Genomic DNA, 21,981 nt, shown 5'->3' with positions numbered 1-21,981 from the left:
TGACCACCCCCTGTCCACCCCAGGCCCCGCCATGGTGCCTGCCCCCCCCACCCCCCCCCGCTCCGGTCCCAGCCCCCGTGGCTGCGGGGCCCTCCCGCACGGCTCCATATTGCCCCGTGTCCCCCCCCCGCCCCCCGCTATAGGTCCCCATAGGCGGCCCCGGTGCCCCCCCCGCCGCGGCCTTGGCCACGCCCCCAGCGCCAGAGGCTCCGCCCCCGCCACGCCTTTGGCTGGCCACGCCCATCTCCGCTCTGGAGCGCCGCTATTGGCTGAGCCAGGCTCCGCCCCTAGGGGAGGGCGCTGCCGCATTCAGGTGAGCGGAGCCACCGCTGGGGGCGGGGTCAGGGGTCGCGGCTCCCAGCGGTCCCCGCGCTCGCCCTGCCCAGCGGGCTGTCAATCATGGGCAGCGCGTCCTGTGATTGGCCGCGAGGCACCGCCTCGCTCACGCGTCACTCATCGTGCCGCTGGTCTTGGGTTGGTCGGGCCGGGCCCTTTCTGCCCTGTGATTGGGCGACGCGGCAGCGTCCTGCGCTCTCATTGGTCTCTGTGTCTTCAGGGGTCCTCCCCCTTAGGTCACCTTATTTGTTGTTCATGTCGCCCCCCGCGCGGCGGCGCTTCCCGTTGGCCTCACGCCTAGTCACTCACCCCAAGCACTGCCTCCCTCATGACATTCCCGCCGACCATTGGCCGTCCGCTCTACTCGCTCCTATTGGCCGGACCACTGCCCATCCGCCCTCTCGCCGCCGCCGATTGGCTTTTCAACGCGGGGCGGGGCGATGGCGCGCATCCCGCCTCTCCCATTGGTCCAACGGAGAGGAAGAGGCGTGCCCACCGCCCGGCTGCGCCTCAGCGATTGGCGGAGCCACCTCTTAATCCCGCCCGCTCCAGGAGGGTTTGGTTGAGCCGCTGTTTGTGCGCTTGGGGCCGCGACGGGAGGGCCTGGCCGGGCGCCGAGGTACCGGGGGGGCCGGGCCGGGGAGGGCGGCTCCGGGGGCGCTTGGGGAGGTGGCTGCGGGGGCCCAGGGCCCTGCGGGCCGGGGGAGGCCTGGGGCGGTGGCGGTGCTGGGGCCCGGGGGGGGACGCGGGGCGCTGGGGGGGGCCGGGCCGCGGGGTTCCGAGGGGGACAGAGGCCTGTGGGGGTGGGGCTGGGTACCCCCCGGGCAGAGCGGGCGGGGTGCGAGGTTCCCCCCCCGTCCCCCGGGCTGGGGCTGCCTCGCTCCCCGCAGCCGCAGGGAACCGGAGCGGTGGGAGCCCCCCGGGCCCCGGCGGGTCGCCCACCCGCAGGGCTGGCGGGGGCCCCAGTCCCTTCATGGGGGCATGCAGCCGCTGCCGCCCGTTGCGGGGGTGTTTGCCCCCCTGCCCGTGGGGTGCGGCAGGTCCCCGTGGCACCCATCGCTCCCCCCTGGGCAACCCCGGCCCCGCCGTGGGGTCGGTGGTTCCCTCCCTGCCTCTCGGGGCACCGCAGAGGGGCTGCGGAGAGGGGGCTGGTGCCCCCAGGGGGTCCCTGGCAGAAGGGTGCGGGGGGTCCCCGCTGTGCATCCTCCCCCCGGTGTCACCGAGCTGGTGCTGGAGTGGTAAGTGTTGGTCTGTGGGGTCCTGGTGCCCGAGAGGCCTCAGGTGATTGGGTCTGTGCTGCTGTTCTTCCCCGGTATGGACCGACTGCGGTCCCGTCTGCCCGTACGAGGCCCTGGTGTGACATCGCAGCAGTTAGGGCAAAGGCGGGAGCGAATCATGGAGGCCAAGAAGCCCTTCGAGATCCCTGCGGAGCGGCACCGGCTCCTGCCTGCCGAGGCCGAGCCGTCCCCATGGGCGTGCGAGGCTCCATGGGGCATCCAGAGGAGCTGGGAGAGGCCCCAGCATTCTATGTGGGGCTCCCCGTCTCCCACACCCCCATACGGGATGCACATCTGCCGTGCGTTCAACTTTCCCACCGATTTCTGTGCCAGAGCTGTGGTTCTCCCAGAAGTGGGGCTTCCCGTGCGCTTTTGCCGGGAGCTTTGGCTTCCAGAGCCTCTCCTGGCTCTGAGGAAATCTGCCTCAGGCCGGAGGTGCTGACCGGGCCGTGGGGTTGGGCTCCTGGGCTGCGGCTTTGGCCACTCCGAGGAAGGAAGGGAGAGCGTCCCTGGCACACGGGTCTCAGTCAGGGCTGCCCAAGCCGGTGCCAAACCCGCTGGCACAGGGTGGGAGCTGCCCAAATCGCTGCAAGATGGAGGGACCCGGCGCTGTCGTGGAAGAGCGGATCAATAAATGCTGGTCTCATCTCCGAGAAGCCGCCCACCGGGCCCCTCTTCCACAGGGCATCTCCCACCGCAGCTGCGGACGTCGAGCTGGGCTGGATCCCTCAAGTCTGTGCAGGGCTCGCTGTTTGTACCGGGTACCTTCAGCAAGCGGTGGCTTGGTGCCGGAGCGGAGCCTGGATCCCTCCTGGGAAGACGGGAAGCTTCGCCGGGGTGGCCTTGAGCGCGTGTCGGCGCTATCTCGGGTGTGACGCTGGTGAGGCGTGGGGGGATGGTGTGCGGCCGAGCGGGGCCGGAGCCCGTCCCTTGACCGGGGCTGTGAACCGGCTCTGCCGTGCAACAGCTTGAGTACGGCCGCTGTAACTGGCTTTACGTGCCGTGCGGGTTGGGGGAGAGCCGGCTCTCCACCGTCCTCCGCAGCAGCTCGCCGAGACCTTCGCGTCGCCAAGCCGTTGGAGCTGGCTGAGTCGCAAGATCTCAATATTTCGTTAAGGAGGGATGCCCAGCGACGAGAGCTGTGGGGTGACTTCGTATGACGCTCGCCGGCTCATACCAGCTCGGTTTTGCTTTGCAAGCCAGAGCTCCCTTGGCATGGGCTGCCCGCCTGCACGGTAAAAGCCGGACTCCCTCTGTAACTGGGAGCTCCCCCCCAGCACCAGCTGGCCAAATCCGCGGCGGGCCGAGCCCCCGCGTGCCTCTGGGTGGTTGCTTGAGCGCGATTGGGACATAGGAAAAGTATCGCTGGCAACAGGAAAGCAGTTAGCCCAGACGGGGCTGTTGCAACCCTCCCCTGCGAGGGATGCCCCCTTCTCCCGAGCGCGGTTCAGCCGGCGCAGCCCTCGGCCACAGGGCTCGGTGGTGCCGGCAGCCGGCGGTTGGGCAGGTGGGTGAGACGCTGCCTCTGAACGCCGCGTCCCGGGAGCCTTTGGGATCCCGTTTGGGAAGGGCATTTTGGAGGAGACGGCGTGAGGCGGCCTCGGACAACCCCGAACCTCATCAGGCACCGGTCGACCTGTTTGCCGCACCGGCGGCGGGCGCAGCCCTCGGCCGGGGAAAGCCTCCACTGCCACGGCAGCGGAGGAGCAGATTCATCCCGGCGGGTTTTGCAGCCCCGCTCATGGTTGTTGGTGCTCGCCGTTGTCACACCGTAAATCTCGCTCAACCAGCAGCTGACAGTAATTGCTGATGACACGAAAGCGCGCCGAAAATAGCTGCAGACTTCTATAGACCGACATATAGCCAGCTTTTCACCTGTTGCGGCCATGTTTTGGTGTGAATATCTGGTTGTCTCGGAGGGTCTATGGATCTTCTGATGCCCTGAAGCCCAGGTTCGTCTGAGGGCAGCTGAATTCGAGCGGTTGTATTGTAATCCCTCGGAGGAGCCCCGGTGCAGGCAGGATTTCAGGGCCACTGTGCTTTCAGTGTGCCGAAGTGGCTCCTGGGCAGGAGAAGCGGCTCCTTCCATGGCCGGTGGTGCCCGGGGGTCCTGCTGAGCGTGGGCGGGCGAGGACAGAGCCGTCCAGCTCCAGATGCCGGCGAAAACAGCCAAAGCCTCGGGGCCGTTTCTCCGGCAAACCCCGGAGTGCTCCCAGCAGCCGATGGCTTCATGGGACGGCGATGGCTTTATCCAGGAGCTCGCTGTATGCAAAGCTCTCCCTGGAGCACCCACCTGAGCAGCGTGGAGGAGGCAGCTCCCACCTCACCGTCCAGAGGAGGAGGAGGATGAGGAGACCCATGCGATGCTGGGGGTCCGCAGATGGCCAGGATCCACGGGCCACGTGGCTCCTCAGGTCCTGGAAGAGGTGACTTGGGATTTGTGCTGAACAACTGCCTGCAGAGAGGTGCGGCGTGAGGCTGGGCGCCTGGTGAAACCGCTGCCCGTGGTCGGGGGGTCCCGGCTGGTCCCTGTCCGGTGGGGAGCGACCATTCCCCTCTGAGCTGGAGCCCTTTGCCCGCAGCTGCCTGGCAGCTCCTCCCTTATAAATAAGCACAGGATCTATTCTGGGCGCTCGCCGCGCGGCTCCAACTGAGCCAGGGTGCCGGGACCTGGTGTCGTAAATCCCCGGCAAGCGGGTGGCGGAGGTCTAACGGCGTGGCGGTGCGGAGTCGGCGTGGAGTCCCCGCGGGGTGAGCTGCTGCGGCCGGGGTCTGGGTGAGCGCCCTCGACCTCCGCACCTGCGGGGAGCCCGGGCTGCTGCTGAAATAGCACCCGGGCTGGGAGGGGAGCGGCTTTTGGCAGGAAAGTTGCCCCGAGGAAGGAGGGAGCCAGGCTGCGGTGCTCAGGGCTGGCTTGGGACCGATGCTGTCGCTCCCGGCCTGCGGAATGGACCGGCCCCGGCAGCGCCGGGCTGAGCTGGCGAAGGAGAGCGAGACCAGACTTGGAGAGGGCGAGGCGGATCTGTTCCCAAAGTGGATTCCAGCAGCGGTTGCTTCAGAGCTCGGTGATGTTTGCAGGGGAAGGAGCTGATCTGGCTGGCAGAGGGAGGCCAAGCGCTGAGCTGCGGACAGCGAGCCGGTCCCTCCGCATCCCCATGATTCCCACTTGTGCTCTGGGCTTTGGGATTCCCGCTTGTGCTTTGGGCTTCGAGGGCGGCTGGAGCCGAAATGAGCGTTGTGCCCCGGTGCCGCCACTGGAGCGGGTCCTGCTCTCTGCCCTGGTCTCGTCATGGGCTGCGTTGCTGCCGGGATGGGGATTTCTGCTCGGAATAGTTAAAATACTTGTCAAATCTTCATCCCTGCCTCTAAGCTCCTGAGAGTAACGCTCGGCTGAAGTGTTCCTGAACTTCGCCCGCGCCCGTGCCCGGCCTCATCCTGCGTGAGCTCTCTCAATGCCTTTCTGGATCAAACCAAAAAGAATTGGCAGCGGTCTGGCAGCCCGGGCTATGCCGGCTGCCTCCCGGCAGGTCATGCCGAGCCAAGCTGTGCTCGGGATGCTGCCGAGGCCGCGGCTGAGCCATCCCGCTCCCGAGCGGTGCTGGAGGAGGGAGGCAGCATTCCCTGCGCCCAGCTGAGCCCCGTGCCCTTGAGTTTGTGTTCCCGGGGCTTTGCTGTGCTTTGGGGGAGGCAAGGGCCGTCCCCCTTCTCCCAGAGAGGTCCAGGGATGGCTGGGTTGGGGTCCGCGCTGCGTGAGTGCTGCGGTTAGCGAGCGTTTCCTGCCGGGCTTGTCCGGCTTTAGCCCTGCTTACGTCTTCAGGCAGATGGGGAAGGGGAACTGGCAGCAAACAGCTTTCCGCTTGTTGCTTCTGGTCTCTGCGATCCTTGTCCTGTCGCCTGCCTGGTCCCGCTGGCGCGGATAAATCTCTGCTGCGGCCCCGCAACCTTGGGACTGGAGTGTTACAAGGGAGAGTGAGATTAGCTCCTAAAAAAAAAATATACAAATCCTGCTTTCTCCCACGTTCTCTGGGTGCGTGAACCACGGATGCCGAAGCTCCGGCTGCCCAGTGACCCTCGGGTTTTGTCTCCCCCGAGTGCCCCCTCCCAGCGCCCACCCTCTCGGGCTCTGAGGAGCCGCGTGTCGTTCCGGGTGCTGTGCTGGATCCTGCTGACGGCGGATTCGAGCGGGCAGCCTGCTCGGCGGGCAGGGATCGAGAGCGCCGGCTGCTTGAGGGCAGCTCCAGCCAGGCAGAGCTGCTCAGCCGGCGTCGGGCTGGTGCTGGCGGGACGCACGACCGGCTGAGGCGATGCCTTATCCTCGAGGGGGATGCAGCCTGCACCCCCAGCTCTGTCAGACCCCTGCTGCTCATGTCCAGTGTAGAAAACAAAGCAAAACAGGGAAGAAAAAAAAAAAACCAAACAACCAAACCAGGGCTGAGGAACTTTAAGGCAGAGCTGGGGAGTTTGTTTCCAACCCCTCCTCCTGGCCGGCTGGCGGGGAAGCAGCCAGAGCTGTTGTGGCATTTCCCCGGCTGCCGCATAAACAAGAGCGGCCCAGGCCTGGAGCCGCTTGCCGCCGGCTGGCCGCTCTCCCGCCGCCCCTTTCCCCGCTGCCCCGGCTCCTCGGCTCCGCCGGTGCAGCATGTCCCGGCACTGGGGGCTGCTCGCCGTGGCGGCCGGGAGCGGGAGGACTGCTGACTCACTCCCAGCCTCCTCGGCCGCGAGGATCCCGTCTGCCTGGCTCTTGGATTAGTTCCTACTGAGCGATTTGCTGCTCCGTGAAATCCCTCTGGAATAAAGGCTCTGGGAGCGGAGCCGCGGTCTGCGGGTCTGTGCCGCGTGTTGCTTGGGGTGGTGGTGGGGAGACCCCAGGGAAAGACCCCGTAACGAGCAACGCGTTGTAGCTTGAGGCAAGAAGAGTTTTGCCCGCTAAAGCTCGGCGGAGCGTGTCTCCGTGGATGTGATACGGTCCCGGGGGGAACGTGGGAGCGTTGCGCTGTGTGCGTTCAGCGTGCTGACGGCTCTCTCCTCCTTCCAGGACAGCCGAGCAGATTGAAGGCCAGCACCCTGCACTCAGCCCCTGCCCGGCGCGGACGCCTCGGTGCCTTCCCGGCTCTCCGGTTCGCAGGGCGCGCGGCGCCAGCAGCACCTAGGCCATGACCAGCCGAGGAGCCGCCAGGCCGAACGGGCAGTCCCAAGCCAGTAAAATCTGTCAGTTCAAGCTGGTGCTGCTGGGCGAGTCGGCGGTGGGGAAATCCAGCCTGGTGCTACGCTTCGTCAAGGGCCAATTCCACGAGTACCAGGAGAGCACCATCGGCGGTGAGTCGGCGACAGGCGCCCACCCTGGGTACTCCCCGCACCCTCAAGTAACGCTCATGGGCACCCGCAGCCCCGCCGCCACAGCTTTGCCTTGCGCCGGTTTTATTTCCCCTTTATTACAAGCCCGCGCCGAGCCCTTGCCCTGCTGCCACGGCTCGGCAGCCGGCGCTCCACGTGCTGCGGTCCCCACGCCACGTCCTGCAGTCTCGCGGCGGCGGGCGGTGACGCCTCGGTGGATGCGGCGGCGGGCCGCAGCCGGTGCAGGACCCCGTGCCGATCCCCTGCTAACCACGCTGCTCGCGCAGAGCGGATGGGATTTTTTTTTTTTTTTTTTTTCCTCAGCAAGCTGGGCTCGACGTGACTAACGCGCTCGATTAACGGGCTTCTCTGCTCTGCTGGTCCTGGAGCCGGCTGCGGGGTCGGGGTGCGCCCACGTCCGCATCCCTTCTGGGGCCAGACTGGGGGTGTGGGGAGGGTTCCCCGCTGCCCGTTGGATAGTTGCCCGCAGCCGGGGCGGCCGACGTGATGCTAACAACCGTCTTTCCTCTCGACAGCGGCGTTCCTTACACAGTCCGTCTGCCTGGATGACACAACGGTAAAGTTTGAGATCTGGGATACGGCCGGCCAGGAGAGATACCACAGTCTGGCCCCGATGTACTACCGGGGGGCACAAGCTGCCATCGTGGTCTATGATATCACCAACCAGGTAGGGTCCCTCCCCGTGCTCCTCGGCTGCCAGGCGCGAGGCACCTCGGTTAAACTGCCCGGGAGCGAAGGCCTGCGCGGCTCGGGGGGTGCTGGTGGCTGTGGGGGTCTCCCCGGGGGGGCCGTCTCCTCGCAGAGAATTGGGGGCGGCTCTTGCTGCGGCGGGGGTTCCCTCTAAGACGCCCGCCTTGCAGCGCAGCGGTGGGACGAGCCTTGAGTTCCCACCTCTGCTCCTAGGAAACGTTTGCACGGGCGAAGACATGGGTGAAGGAGCTGCAGAGACAAGCCAGCCCCAGCATCGTGATCGCCCTCGCGGGCAACAAGGCTGACCTGGCCAGCAAACGCATGGTGGAGTACGAAGTAAGTGTCGGCGCCAGGCTCCTCCGGGTCGCTGCGAGCTCCTGTCCCTGCCTTGGTGCTGCCGCGGGAGATCATAGAATCATCGAATCGTTTGGGTTGGAAAAGACCTTTAAGATCGTCCAGTCCAACCATTAACCTAACACTGCCAAGTCTACCACTAAACCAGTTCAGGGGAGAGTCATAATTTCATCTTTCCTGGCGTGGTGACTGGATCATTTATAATGAAAGTAAAAACGAGGAATCATTAAGGTTGGAAAGGATGTCTAAGATCATCAGCCCAACCATCAACCCAACACCCCCATGCCCACTAAACCATGGCCCAAAGTGCCACCTCTGCACGTTTTTTGAACCCATCCAGGGCTGGGGACTCCCCCACCTCTCTGGGCAGCCTGTTCCAACGCTTGGCCACCCTTTCCATGAAGGAATTTCTCCCAATATCCAACCTAAACCTCCCCGGCGCAGCTTGAGCCCATTTCCTCTCGTCCCATCGCTGTTCCTTGGGAGCAGAGCCCGACCCCCCTCCCTGCCCCCTCCTGTCAGGAGCTGCAGAGCGATCAGGTCTCCCCTCAGCCTCCTCTTCTCCAGGCTGAACACCCCCAGCTCCCCCAGCCGCTCCCCACCAGCCCTGTGCTCCAGACCCTTCCCCAGCTCCGTCGCCCTTCTCTGGACACGCCCCAGCACTGGGGTTTCGGCTGCCGGACCCTCACCCGCGTCTCTTGCAGGAGGCGCAGGCCTACGCAGATGACAACAGCCTATTGTTCATGGAGACATCGGCCAAGACGGCGATGAACGTCAATGACCTCTTCTTGGCCATCGGTGAGGCTCCAGGAGCGGCTGGGGGTGAGGGTGGGGTGTAAGGGGGTCTGCCCCAGGGTGCGGCTTCACCCCCAGAGTTTTTTGGGAGGCTGAGCAGAGCCGGTGCCCGTCCTGCCCTCCAGCCAGCATGGCTCCTCGTGGCCTTGGCGGTAGCTGTGCCACGGGCTGCGGTGCCGCCGCCGGGGCTCAGCGCCGAGGCGTGCGGAGCCGATGCTCGGCACCAAGAGCAGCTCGAAGGGGAACTGCTCTTTCCCCCCCTGGGCTTTGCTGCCACGGCCGGGATGGCTTCAGGGTCTCCACGGGATCCCTCGGCCCGCGCCGAAGCCCACAGCGGCAGGGCTGTGCCGCAGGGACGGTCCCTATCCCGCTCCCGCCGCCGCTGCCATCTCGCCCATCTTCCCCCTCCAGCCAAGAAGCTGCCAAAGAGCGAGCCCCAGAGCACGAGCGGAGCAGCGGGCAGGAGCAGAGGCGTGGACCTGCACGAGCAGAGCCAGCAGAACAAGAGCCAGTGTTGTAGCAACTAAAAGGCGGCCTCCGCCAGCGCCCGCGCGAGAGGAAGAGCTAAGATATAACCTCCCTCCCCGTCCAGCACACCTCACCTCCATAACGGCACACCAAGAAACCCGTCTGAACCAAAACCCTCCCGAGAGCTCCCTCTAACTGCACTTTTTAATGCTTCAAAACCACCACCAGACACCCGTTACCATCATCCCAAAGGCAGTGGAACTAGAGCAGCCGGGGACTTAACTTCAAAAAAAAAAAAAAAAAAAAAACCAACAAAAAAACCACCCCAAAAAACCCCAACAAAAAAACCACAAACTCTTCTTCACTTTGTATTATAGGTGCAAATAGCAACCTAATATCCTGATTCTTCCCTCCGTTTTCCTCCCTCTCCCACCTCCCTCTCTGCTTTGGTAAATCTGTGTTCCCGTTATCGCCTCTCCTTCCACCCTCCCCGTAGAGCTGGGGCAGGGAGAGACCCGAGGAGGCGGCAGCATCGGCCTCGGAGGTTGACCTTGTGGCGAACCAGCTGGAACCGGAGACCTCTGGAAAAAATGGGATTTTTCCGAGGGGGTCTGTCATGGATTTCTTTTTAATTTCCCTTTTTTTTTTTTTTTTTTTTTTTTTCTTCCCCTCCTGTTTCTTCTGTTTGGCTGTCGGGGGGGGGGGGGGGAGAAAAGCTGCAGTGTCCTTCATTTTCTCCTAGGTGGCCTTTGGTTTTTTTTGCTGGATGATCGGAAGTGCCTGGGGACTTTTTTTAGGGGGAGAGGGGGAAAGCGGGGCGACCGCCGCACCCTGAGCGCCGTGCAGCCCGCACGAGCGACCCTTCCCCGTCGCCACTCCACTTTTGCCGGTGGAGCTGTCGCACGTTATCGCTTGCGGCCGCCCCGCGAGCGAGGTCCCTCCGGTCATCCCGACGCGGTCGGTCGCCGATAAACCTGCCGATCTCTCCTCTTCCTCTGCAGTTTGTCCCCGTCCCCCCGTCTGGCAGCGGGCGAGGGACGTCTCTGGTTTGCACTTTAGTCGTGGAAATGTCCTGTTAAGATGCACCTTGGGGTTTTTTTTGTTTGGGTTTTTTTTTTTTTCTTTCGGTCCTGTTGGCTCCGAGCCCTCGGGGGCGGCGGAGGGGGAAGGAGGCACCGCGCTGATCGAGTTTTGTTTCTGCTTTCCCTAAGGAGCTTTCTTGGCGGGAGAAACTCACGGTCGCACTGCGGCCGCGCTCGGGAGAGTCGGGAACGTTGCCAAGCGCCGTCGGTCGGTCCCGGCGGCGGCGGAACGAAAGGGCCCCACGGAGAGGGGGACGCAGGTGGCACCCCCGGGTGATGCGCAGGTGCTTCTGGTCAGGATGCTGCGGCACAAGGGGACACCCCGAAGCGGGCGGACACCCCAAAGTGGGGACACCCCGATGTGGGACACCCCAAGGCAGCAGCACATCTGTGGAGGGCAGCACCCCCCGGGCCATGGGTCCCTGCTCCCCAGCGGGCATTTTTCTGGCTGGGGCCGCATCCTGTAGCTCCCAGCACCCGCCAGGAGCCTCCCGCTCCCCCCCGCCTCTGGGGGGTCCTGCTTGCAGGGTTGGGGGGCTCTGTGCCCCCCCCCAGGGCCGTGGGGCAGCGGGGGAGACCCGCTCGCTGCCGTGGCTGTGGGGCGGAGGGAGCCGTCTCGTATGAGGCCCCCGCTACGGGGCAGCCCCCCGGGGCCAGCCTGGCTTCCCCTGCACCCCCGGCCGTGCCGGTGCCTCGTGCTGGTGCCTCGTGCCGCGGCATGGGCAACGACTGCGGCTTCTCTGGGGCTGGGGTCCGGCTGGCGGAGCTCCCCCAAGTCGGTGGCTTGTATTTAATTAACCAAGGGCCTGTGGCTAGCGGGGCTGGGGACCCCATTGCCCCCCACGGTGACCTGAACCCTGCCCAGATGATGCTGGCAGCCCCACATCTCCCCCCCCCCCCCCCCCCCATCTTCTGGCCAAAACCCTGGACCAAATGGGGACACTGCAGCTTTTCTCACTTTCTTTTTCTTCTGCTGCTTCTCTGGTTGTATTTTTTTTCTTTTTTTTTTTTTTTTTCTTTTCTTTTTGCTTTGAGAAAGCTCCTCCATTGCATTTAAATAACAATCATGGTAACAGAACTCAACCGCTGATTTACTGATGTATTTAATGTAAGTAAAACCAAACAAACGGAAAAAAAAAAAAAACAAAAAAAACCAAGAAAGGAAAAACACCTTGTGTGTGCTCAGGGCGGGATTGGGGGTGGGGGGCGGGATGGACACCCCCCTCTCCCGGCTGCTGGCACCGGGCAGGAGCCAACAGCGGCCGGGAGCCCCGGCCCCGCCCTGATAACGCTTATCACAGCGGCAGATGGGCGGCGGCCCCCGGCTGTTGGCCGCTGCCCGCCCCGGGGAGAGCAACGGGACCGAGCCCGGCTGCCCACCGGGAGCGGCGGGGGGCGGCTGGGGGGGTGCAGCCGGTGGCACCGCTGGCCCTTTAAATCCGCCCGCCGTTGCCCCTTTAAGTCCCGCCGCTGGTGGGCCCCACTGCGGGCTGAGGCCACGCCCACGCCGCCCCGCCGGGGCTGGGAGGGGGCGTGGCCAGCGGGCTCGCCCCCCCGAGGCCACGCCCATCTCCCCTCTCTTAAAGCGGCAGAGCCGAGCGGGAGGTCGCGCTACCGGAGCCGTAACGCAGGTGCGCGGCGCGGCGGAACGGGACCGGGCTGGGGAGGGGGGGGGCACCGGAGTCGGGAGGGGGCACCGGAGCGGGGGTGCCCCACGCAGCTCCCTGCTGTCCGGGGGCCGTGGCGGCTCCCCCGGGGCCGGTTCCCGGTAACGGTGCCCGGTTCCCGGTAACGGTGCCCGGTTCCCGGTGCCCGCCCGAGCCGCTCTCTCCCGCCCAGGTGCCGCCGCGATGCTGCTGCTCCGAGCCGTCGCCGGGCACAGGTAGGAGCCGCCCCCCCTCCCCGGGGGGCTCCCCGCGGCCCCCCGGTGCCCCCCCCCCCGCCGCCCCGGGCCGCTCAGCCCCGCTCTCCCCGCAGGCTCCCGCCGCTGCCGCTGCCCCGCCGCGGCTGCTCCCGCTTCCCCGCCGGCAGCCCGGCCGTGGGGGGACGCCGGGGAGCGGCTCCGGTGCTGGCGGCGTTGCTGGGCCTCGGAGCCGTCCTGGCCTACGGAGACCGGCGGCGGCGGGTGAGCGGGGGGGGGTGGGAGCAGCACCGGGAGGGGCTGGGCCCGGGGGGGCACTGAGTGCGGGGGGGGGGGCGGCACCGGGATGCCCGGAGCCTCCGGGGGTGGGGGGGGCACCCCTGGGTCCTGCTCTGGGGGGAGGCGGCACCGGGATGCCCAAATCCATAGGGACACCCCTGCCACGGTCCCTCCGTGGGACGGGGACACCGGGGGCCAGCCGGGGGGGAGCACGGGGTGCCACATCCCCCCGCCCAGCTGCGGGTCATTGCACCGGGGGGCCGGTTTGGGTGGGAGACCCCAGGCGGGGGGCAGCGGGGGCACCCCCGGGGAGGGGACACCCAGGGAGGGGGCAGTGGGTGCCGCACTCCCCGCTGACGTGGCCGGGGTCCCCCAGAGCGCCCAGGCGGCCCAGGCCACCCCGGCCCCCCGCTACCCCCTGTACACACGGGAGGAGGTGGGGCGGCACCGCTCCCCCCAGGACCGCGTTTGGGTGACCCACGGCACCGAGGTCTTCGACGTCACTGATTTCGTGGAGCTGCACCCCGGGGGGGCCGACAAGGTGCTGCTGGCGGCCGGTGGGGCCCTGGAGCCCTTCTGGGCCCTCTACGCCGTGCACAGCCAGCCCCACGTCCTGGAGCTGCTGCGGGAGTACAAGGTGGGGGAGCTGAGCCCCGAGGAGGCACTGCCGGCCCCCGATGCCGCCCAGGACCCCTTCGCCGGGGACCCCCCCCGGCACCCCAGCCTGCGTGTCAACAGCCAGAAGCCATTCAACGCGGAGCCGCCGGCGGAGCTGCTGGCCGAGCGCTTCCTGACACCCAACGAGCTTTTCTTCACCCGCAACCACTTGCCAGTGCCGGTGGTGGACCCCGGCTCCTACCAGCTGCGGGTGGAGGGGCCGGGGGGCCAGGCGCTTTCGTTGTCGCTGGCCGAGCTGCGCAGCCGCTTCCCCAAGCACGAGGTGACGGCCACGCTGCAGTGCGCCGGCAACCGCCGGTCTGAGATGAGCCGCGTCCGCCCTGTCAAGGGGCTGTCGTGGGACATCGGGGCCATCAGCACGGCCCGCTGGGGTGGCGCGCGGCTGCGCGACGTCCTGCTGCACGCCGGCTTCGGGGAGGAGCGGGGAGGGCGAGTGGCACGTCTGCTTCGAGGGGCTGGATGTCGACGCCGGGGGGGCCCCGTACGGTGCCTCCATCCCCTACGGCCGTGCCATCAGCCCGGCCGCCGACGTGCTGCTGGCCTATGAGATGAACGGCGAGGAGCTGCCCCGCGACCACGGCTTCCCCGTGCGTGTGGTGGTGCCCGGCGTGGTGGGCGCCCGCAGCGTCAAGTGGCTGCGGCGCGTGGCCGTCAGCCCGGCGGAGAGCCCCAGCCACTGGCAGCGGAACGACTACAAGGGCTTCTCTCCCTGCGTGGACTGGGACACGGTGGACTACTCGACGGCGCCGGCCATCCAGGAGCTGCCGGTGCAGTCGGCCATCACCCACCCGCGTCCCGGGGCGGCGGTGCCGGCGGGAGAGCTGACGGTGAAGGGCTATGCCTGGAGCGGAGGCGGGCGGGAGGTGGTGCGGGTGGACGTCTCGCTGGACGGCGGCCGGACCTGGCGAGTGGCGCGGCTGGCAGGCGAGCGGCCGGTGCCGGGACGCGCCTGGGCCTGGGCGCTGTGGGAGCTGCAGGCGCCGGTGGCGGCAGGCGCCGAGCTGGAGATCATCTGCAAGGCGGTGGACGGCAGCTACAACGTGCAGCCCGACACCGTGGCACCCATCTGGAACCTACGCGGGGTCCTCAGCAACGCCTGGCACCGCGTCCGCGTCACCGTCAGCCGCTGACCGTCCCGGCGGCTCTCCCTGCGTGGCCACGGCGGCGGCGGCTCAAAGGTCATCGCTTTTTACGGTCCCCGACGTGTGAAAGTGGCTCCATAAAGATTGCGCAGTTTTATGGACTCGGCGGTTTCCTGGGGCAGCGGTGCTGGTGGTGGGGGGGACGGGGACGGGGGGGGTGGCCCTGGGGGACCCCTCACAGCCCCTCCACCCTACAGACCGGCTGCCGGGACCCCTCTGGCCCCCGGTCACCCCGGGACCCCTCATCCGCGGGACCCCTCTGGCCCCCAGACCCCATGGGACCCCATGACCCTGTATGACCCTCGACCCTACGGGCCCCCCCGGGCCCCCCAACCTCCCCGCGGGCCCTCCCCCTGGCCTGTGCGACCCCCACAGCCCCCCCCGACCCTGCGGCCTCCCGGCCTCACCGACAGCTCCCCCCATCCGGTACCGGTCCCCTTGGGGCCGCCCCGGGGCGGGGGTCCCGCTGAGCCCACGGTCCCGGTACCTCTCGGTGCGTCGCCGCTCCTGCCCGTGAGTCCGTCTCCACCGTATCCCTTCTCGGTTATCGATTATCGGTTATCGGTTATGGGTTACCGCCCCCGCAGAAGCCCCCCGCCTCCATCGATGCCCTCGGCGCTCCGCCCCGCGCTCGGCGCTCCGCTGCCCGCCCCTGGGCAGCCGGCGGCCGCTCGATGCGCCGGCGCTCGGCTGAGCCCCCCCCGTGCCGGCCCATGGCGGCCGCGGCGCCCCCCTCCCGGCGGCTCGAGGGCGTCGGCGCTCGGCTGCGCGGCCTGGCTGCGCGCGGGGGCCGGAAGTGGCTCGGGGCGGGCGGGGGGGTCCTCAGGTGAAGCCGCCGCCGATGGAGCCGGAGCCGCCGCCGCCGCGGCCCTGAGCCCCCCCCCCCCGCCGCTCCCCCACGCCCTGCGGCCGGGCCGGGCCGGGCCGGGCCGGGCCGGGGGGGCCCTCCCCGAGCCCCGCCGGTGAGAGCGGGGTCGCTGTCGGGGGGCCGGGCGGGGTGGGGGGCAGCGGGGCCGGGGCCGCGGGCCGGGGCGGGGGAGCTGTCAGGGAGCGACCGGGCTCGGGGGGGGGCGGGGGGAGCTGGTTTGGGGCGGGGGGGGAGGGAGTGGGGTGTGACCAGGTCGGGGGGGCTGTGGGGGGCGGTGGGTCAGGCTGGGGGGGACGCTGGGGGGGGGGGGGCTGCGGGAGCGGCCCCGGGGGGCGGGGGTCGCTCCTGGGGGGGCTGGCTTGGGGGGCGGGGGGGGGGGTGTGTGTGAGCACTCCGACGGGGTGTCCGTGTGCTGCGGGCTGTGTCTCGGGGGGGGTGTCACGGTTTTGAGTGGGGTCTCTACCTCGGGGGGGGTGGGCAGGGGGTGTTTTGGGGAGCTGCGAGACCCCCGCGGGGGGGGGGGGGGGCTGCTGTCGCGGCCACTGCCAGGGCCTGGGCCCCAAAATCTTCCCCGAGCCCCTGTCCCCAGGACGGCTGGGGGGGCTGGAGCCGGCCTGGGGTGCGGGGGGGTGTCCCTCCTTGCGGGGGGTGGGGGGACAGCCCCGAAACTTGGCTGCTCCGGAGGACGAGGGGGCTGGGGGTGTCTTGCCTCCCTCGCCGGGACCCAGCCACGATCATCCCCGCCGGCGGGGAAGGGGATGCGGGGGACCCCCCCTCGGTGCTGGAGCAGCGGATGACGTTTCTGGGAAGCAACGGGCTTGGCCGGAGGGACAGCGTGGGGGGCTGCTGGGGTCCCGGGCGCGGGGGGGAGCAGGGAGCCCCGCTGAAGTTTTTGTGCTTTTTCTGCGTCCCTGTTCCGCCAAGGGCTCCGTTTGGGATCGCTCCCCTCTGCTTCCCTCCCTTCTCTGCGTCCGTTTTCTGGAGCGTCGGCTTTTGCGAGAGGGGGATTTTAGAGGACATTTCTTTGGGGTTTTAGGGTGAGCCTTTTCCCAGCACTTTTACTCCTCTGTAATGCAGCCGCACCGGTGGCTCCGGGGTCAAGGCTGCAGTGGGTGCCGCTTTTTGGGTGAAGCCGTTGGCTCCGGGCAGGGTTTTCCCAACCAGCCTGTAGACGCCGGAGCCTCCTCTTTGGTTGTGTGACAGGGATGCTCGGATGTGGGGTTCACCCCCCATTTTTTGTCTTGCCCAGCCCGTTTTCCCCAGTACCCCCCTCTGCTCCCCGTTCCCGATTCTGCAATGGCTCTGGGGTCCCGGGAGGGGCTGCGCCCTTGTCCTGCTTGCACAGGGGGGGCACCGGGACGGGCAGCGCGTGGCTCTGGCAGCTTGGGAGGAGCAGGGAGTGGGTACGGGTTCCCTAAAGCCAGGAACCGGCGTCCCGGAGCTGCTGCCTGACTCCGTTCCCGTTGAACCCCTCCTGAAGAGAAGCTGCGCTGCCAACGACCAACTCGTTTTGCTCGCAGTGAGAGTGCGTCTGTCGTCGTCTAAAACGGGGGCTTCGTGCTGATGCCCTGCCCCGGCTCCTGGCGCTCCATGGGGGTTGCCAAAGGGGGACCCAGAGACCCCGGGGGGGGGCACGGGAAGAGGCAGCATCAGCTCTGGGGAAGCTTTTGGGCCAAAGCCGCTGCGGGCAGCCCAGCTGTAAATGTGTTCTCCGCTCGTGGCTGCTCCTTGTGGGGTCTCAGCTCCTGGGCACGTGGCTGCGCTGCGAGCGTGGGGGGACTTCCTCAGGCGCTGGCGCTTCGGACGGGCAGCGTCCCCGTGCTGCGCTTTGCGCCTGGCGAGGCCGGCGTCCATGGGGCGAGGGCGGTGTTGGCCGGGAGAAGCTCGCGGATACCTTCCCGCTGCGTATTGGGGTGCCGGTACAGAGAAAACGGGGAGCGTCTGCGTCTGCCGGGTCGCACCCTGTGCCCCTTGGCGGAGGCTGTGCCTGTGGCAGGGGCCAGCGGGGAAGGGTGAGCCGTGTCCTGTGGCACAGCTGGGGTGAGCGGCGAGGACGGGAGAACGATTTTTGGCCTCATCTTGGCTTTCGCTTCCAAGGACTCGAGGAAACCTGAGCGGCCTCGATGAGCCGGCCGTGACGGACGGGGCTCTGGAGCCCTTGTGAAGGTGTCAGTGTTTGGAGGAGCTGGGGAGCCAGCGAGCTGCGCGGCCCCGGAGCGCCGATTCTGTTTGCACAGCAGCGGCTTGTGCTCCCGAGGGGAATTACGGGAACCGCAGGGGCCGACGTGGTCTCTGTCCTCGGGGTTATCTGAGGGCAGCGGACGCAGGACGGGCGCGAGGAGGGAGCATCCAGCAGAGGATTAATTTTTCTCCGCTCTCGGTGGATCAGCTCCATTTAAAACGCGCGTGAGCCTCGTTAGCGAAGTTGGGCTGCGAACGACGGCGTTGAAAGCGCAGCACGGCTTCGCTTCCTAAAGGCCGGGGTCTCTCTCCTGCGGTCCGTATCTGTCCGTCTGTCCAAGTAAGCGCTGAAGGAACTTCTCTTTCCTCCCTTCGCTGCCGGGGCGGTCTCCTGAAAAGTCTTTTCATCTTTTGTAGGCTCAGCGTTGTTGCTCACGGTTATTATTTATTCGTATTGTGGTGATGCCCAGAGGGCACAACACGGTTTTAGACGCTGAACAAAGACACGGGAGAAGACAGCCCTGGGTTTGCTTTGAATTAAAACTTTGTTGAAGTCGCTGAACCTCGGGAGCGTGCGTAAGACGAGGAATTTTACGTTTTACACTGCGCTGGTTTATAGTCCTTTTTCCATCAGTAGGCTTTTAAATGAAATTATATCAATGAGCGGGCAAGGCTCGTGTCCTGTCGTGTTAGCATTAGGAGCGGTTCCAGCTGGGAGGAGCTCCTCCGGGCAGTGAATATTAGTGAAAAATGGCATGCGGTGAATATTAGCGAAAAACGGCATCCCTGCTTCGATGGGAGACAGTGCCTGGCGTCTCACCTGCCCGCCGCCGGACCTCGCTTCTGGGTCTGGATCCTCGGAGGGTTTCTCTCTCTCCTCCCCTGTTTTGTCAAGCACTGGCTTTATTTATAAAAAAGGACGGAAACTGCAGCCGTCTTTGCTCCGTTCTTGGGTTAAGGCACCTGAAACGTGGGTGTTATCTGGGAGACGGTCTCCGCTCGATAACCTGTGGGATCGCGGGGGGATGATACCGGACCCGGTTTTGTGGTTTAGGACTCCGCAGCGAGGCCGGGCTCCCGCAGTCGGGTGCAGCGGCCACGTTAGCTCGGCTGGTGTGACGGACCCCAGCGCAAGTGGTTAGGAGTGGGGGATAGGACGTTTTTCTGCCCGTTCCTACAGCAGTAACCGAAGAATATCCCCGTTGCCTCTCTCCCACCGGCGCTGCGTGGCGTTGCTTCGCTCCCGGGTAGCCTTGAGTCTAAATGTCGGAGGAGACGAAGGGTCTGTCCCCAGCTCAGCAGTGAGGAGCTGTCAGCTGCCGTCCTCCACCGCAGCATTGCGTTAAATCTTTTTTTTTTTTTTTTGTTAGCGATGAACATTTCATCTTACTTAGTAATATATTTCAAAATACGGCAACAATGGGAACTATTTTATAATGGATAAACCACGTCACAGCGCTTTTAATTTTCACTTTTGAAAGGTGGCTCCGTTCACTTCTGCCTCTGTCGAACCGCTTGAAGCCGGGGTCTTCCCCGGCGAGCGGGGCCCGGCCGCACCGGTGCCAGCTGCCGTCGAGCACCGGCAAGCGTGCGGCAGAGCCGCTTCCTCGGCATTTAAATCGGGGACACTCGCAGGATGGAGGGCTCTCTGTGAAAGCAAACCTTTCCCCCGCGCTGGGTTTTGAAGCGTTTCCAATGACACAAACTTTGGTGGTTTTGAGCAGCCGGTTTGTTCAGCGAGCTTCTATTTGCAGCAAAGGTGGAAAAAAAGTCCTCACGTTGGAAAATAAACGGCAGCTAATGGAAACAATGGTCGGGAAAAAGAAACTGCAGGGACCTTTACGCCGCTTACTAATTCTTACCCCGACAGGAGGCTTGAAGATGTTCGCCTCGAGCGTGTCTTCCCCCTGTGCGCGCCGCTTCTCTTCTCGCCGCAGGCTCGCTGCTTCCGGCGACGCCGATCTCGCCAGCGCCGAGCCGAGCTGTCCTGCAGCAGGTCAGCGGGGAGCTGGGAGCCAAACCTCGGGACGGAGAGAGGTGGAGGTGTCTGGGAAGCGTTGGGTGCTGCAGAAGCTGAGGAAGGCTGGCTCTCCTCGCTCCCAAGGGGTCCTGCTGCCCGCCCCGGCTCGGAGAGTCGGATCTGATCCGGGACCTGGGTGTCCACGCACCGGCTGGCTCTCGGGAAGCAATCCCTGCCCGCGAGCCACGCTGCCGGACCAGCAGAGAAACGGGTCAGAGCGAAGGGTTTTGATGTTTCTGGCTGATTTCTGTGCGAGTCTGGCGGGAGCTGTGCATTTACCCTCCGTAGGGGCTGGTGTTGTCATCTTAAAAATAATCTGGCAGATACCGCGGTGTAATTGAGCTGGGGTGTCTTTTCCTGCCGTCGTGGTGTCTGGAGAAACGTTTTCGCTTGCTGGTGCCGAGCGTTCGGAATTGTTTCACAGCGCTTGAGGTATAACCAGAAGCACCGGGGAGAAATTAAGAGAAGAAAATAGGCTGGCTTTCCTAACGACCGCAAGGCTAATAGCGGTTAAAAAGGGCTCCGGAGGCAGCTGATGGGAGCCCTGTGTAGGAGGGTGCGTAGAGGCAGCCTCTGGGCTGGGTGGGATCGAAGAGACTTTTCCCATCTCTAGGATATTTCTGCCATCCCGGGATTAGGCAAAGGCCCGGCCCCTCTCCCGCTGCAGGAGGGGCACCCGGGCCTGGCTTTCTGCAGAAGCCTCGTGTTATTAGTGCAAAGGACGTTCACAAATTGCATCACGCTGAGATGGAGGGGTTTTTTAAATTGGGCTAGTTCCGAGGACTTTTTTTTTTTTTTCCTTGAGTGTTGCCACTTGGGGAAAAGTCCTTATTTCAGAGGGGAGGAGGGCGTCGAGCAGCGCTGCAAGCGCTCTGCTCTAATTTTAGTGCGCTTCTGTCTCCGATTCCCAAGTTGATGATCACACCTGAAAGCTGGGAAGAAAGTCCGGAGACGGAGACTTGCTCTCCGCGCCTGACGGTCCAAAGCGTAGAGGTTTGTCCCCGGTCCGAGTCCTCGCCGCACTGCCCGACCCGGACCCCCCTCCGGAGAGAGGACAAACGCCGTGTTTCGGGCTGGGGCTCTGCTCCGAGGGGGCTCGGTGAGGGGTTGCCCTTCCTCGTGGAGATGGAGGGCAGCCGGTGGCGGAGCTGAGGGGGAGCTCGGAGGCGGCCGGCATCGCTCCCTGTCACGCTGGCGCTGAGCGGGGATGAGCCGAAGCCGCGTCCTTGGAAGCAGCCCCTTTCTCCCGGGAATGTGTTTTCACCCGGGCCGTGACGCGGGGTTTTGTCAGTCCGGCTGCGCAGCCTTTTTTGCAGTGCTTTTCAAAATCGGAAGGACTCTGGGAACAAACGACACGCAGAACCATTTTCTAGCCAAAGGTTAATTATGGGTCGTCGTTACTCCAGAGCTATAGGTTCGTGCAAGCGAGGTGCTTTTTTTTTTTAATTTGCAATTTTTTTAAATTGCAATTCCTGCTTGTGAGGCCTTGCACTCAGACAAAATTAAGGCTGACACGTGGCTCGGGGCTCCTGAAACGCTCCCAAAGTTTTGTTCTGGGTTCTCTTTTAAAATACAAAGGAGCGAGGGATCAATCTCTTTTATTGGACATCATCCCGTTAACATTAATGAGACCGCGTGCGTGAGTAGGAAGTAGGAGTTACAGAACTGGCTCCTCCACTCAATTGTATTTGGCTGATTACTTTGAGGGAAATTAATTTCTCCTTCTCGCTCCTCGCTGTCTGCTGCCTGCGGTTTAGGGAGGACGCTGGGGTCCCTGGGAGCCACGAGCCCAGGGTGTGACGGGGCCCTGGGAGGTGGCGAGGGGTTTGGGAGAGGGCGATGCCGGCAGCTTTCCGTGCCGTGCGTTCACCCGCGGTGCCCGTCGGACGGTCGCTTGACACTTGGCGTTTCTGTTTTGGGTTGTTTTTTTTTTTTAAAGTTTGTATTTTCAAGGGCTTCTGCGGAGTATGGGTGAGAAAGGGCTTTCGAAATAAAATTGATTTTTATTAGCGCGTTGCCGTGCCCTTTGTTGCAAAGCAGACAGATCTCCGAGCGACAGAAAAGCAAAATTACGGGTTTGACAAAAATAAAGCTGCAGGATGCATTTTAAACCACAGTTCCTGTGTAACCCGGCGCTTGAGAGAGAGATTTCAACTTAAATTATTTTCATCTCGTGAAGTTAACGGCCACCGCGGGGTGGGAAGAGGAGTTCTGAAGCGTTCAGCTTTTCCTTCGCTGCCCGGGCTGGGAGGCTGCTGGCAGGGCAGGGGTACGGCCCCGGAATGTCGTCCTCCGTCTCGGTGACACGGATGGTGGGAAGGGAATGGCGCGGGTGTTACGGCACTATCCCCTCTGCTTCCTTAATCCGCGCAGCCCCTATAACTAATTTAAATCCACACGGCGCCTGCGGCAGCCCGGGATACGCGGCACCTTTTACTTGTGCATTTGGAACAGGTCTGGGAGTCCGCATCCCGCTGCCGGCGGGGAGGTCGGAGCCGGTGTCTCCATCTCTCCGGTCAGGCTTCGGGACCTGCAGCACCGGGGCCCTGGGTACCGGGGGTCCTCGTCCCGCCAGCCTGGCACAAAACGGCGCGG

General features: G+C 65.1%; 2 protein-coding genes across 4 annotated transcripts; both read left to right on the top strand.

Moving 5' to 3' along the window:
• The first annotated feature begins 6,766 nt into the window (after positions 1–6,766).
• RAB5B (RAB5B, member RAS oncogene family) lies at positions 6,767–10,077 on the top strand. Of its 3 annotated transcripts, none has more exons than XM_075724866.1 (5): positions 6,767–6,927; positions 7,524–7,635; positions 7,872–7,994; positions 8,717–8,810; positions 9,219–10,077. In XM_075724866.1, exons 1-5 carry the CDS (start codon positions 6,767–6,769, stop codon positions 9,332–9,334), a joined length of 606 nt encoding a protein of 201 aa, XP_075580981.1. In that variant the 3' UTR covers positions 9,335–10,077. The 3 variants fall into 3 exon arrangements, with proteins under 3 accessions (XP_075580981.1, XP_075580980.1, XP_075580982.1); XM_075724865.1 differs by having other exon boundaries at positions 6,767–6,929; positions 7,484–7,635; XM_075724867.1 differs by lacking the exon at positions 7,872–7,994 and having other exon boundaries at positions 6,767–6,929; positions 7,484–7,635.
• Positions 10,078–12,207: 2,130 nt separating this feature from the next.
• SUOX (sulfite oxidase) lies at positions 12,208–14,309 on the top strand. The gene is given in 4 exon segments (XM_075725063.1): positions 12,208–12,239; positions 12,335–12,482; positions 12,874–13,599; positions 13,601–14,309. Coding segments are annotated over 4 exon segments (1,611 nt in total). The 3' UTR covers positions 14,306–14,309.
• The last annotated feature ends 7,672 nt before the right edge of the window (positions 14,310–21,981 follow it).

The sequence above is a fragment of the Pelecanus crispus genome, chromosome 26 (genome assembly GCF_030463565.1).
Source record: "Pelecanus crispus isolate bPelCri1 chromosome 26, bPelCri1.pri, whole genome shotgun sequence".
NCBI lineage: Eukaryota > Metazoa > Chordata > Aves > Pelecaniformes > Pelecanidae > Pelecanus > Pelecanus crispus.
This window is presented reverse-complemented; position numbering and strand designations above follow the sequence as displayed.

Coding starts and splice junctions, on each gene's coding strand:
- RAB5B (XM_075724865.1), top strand. CDS start 6,767: ATGACCAGCCGAGGAGCCGCCAGGCCGAACGGGCAGTCCCAAGCCAGT. Junction 6,930..7,483: donor CCAGGAGAGCACCATCGGCG/GTGAGTCGGCGA, acceptor TCCTCTCGACAG/CGGCGTTCCTTACACAGTCC. Junction 7,636..7,871: donor TCTATGATATCACCAACCAG/GTAGGGTCCCTC, acceptor CTCTGCTCCTAG/GAAACGTTTGCACGGGCGAA.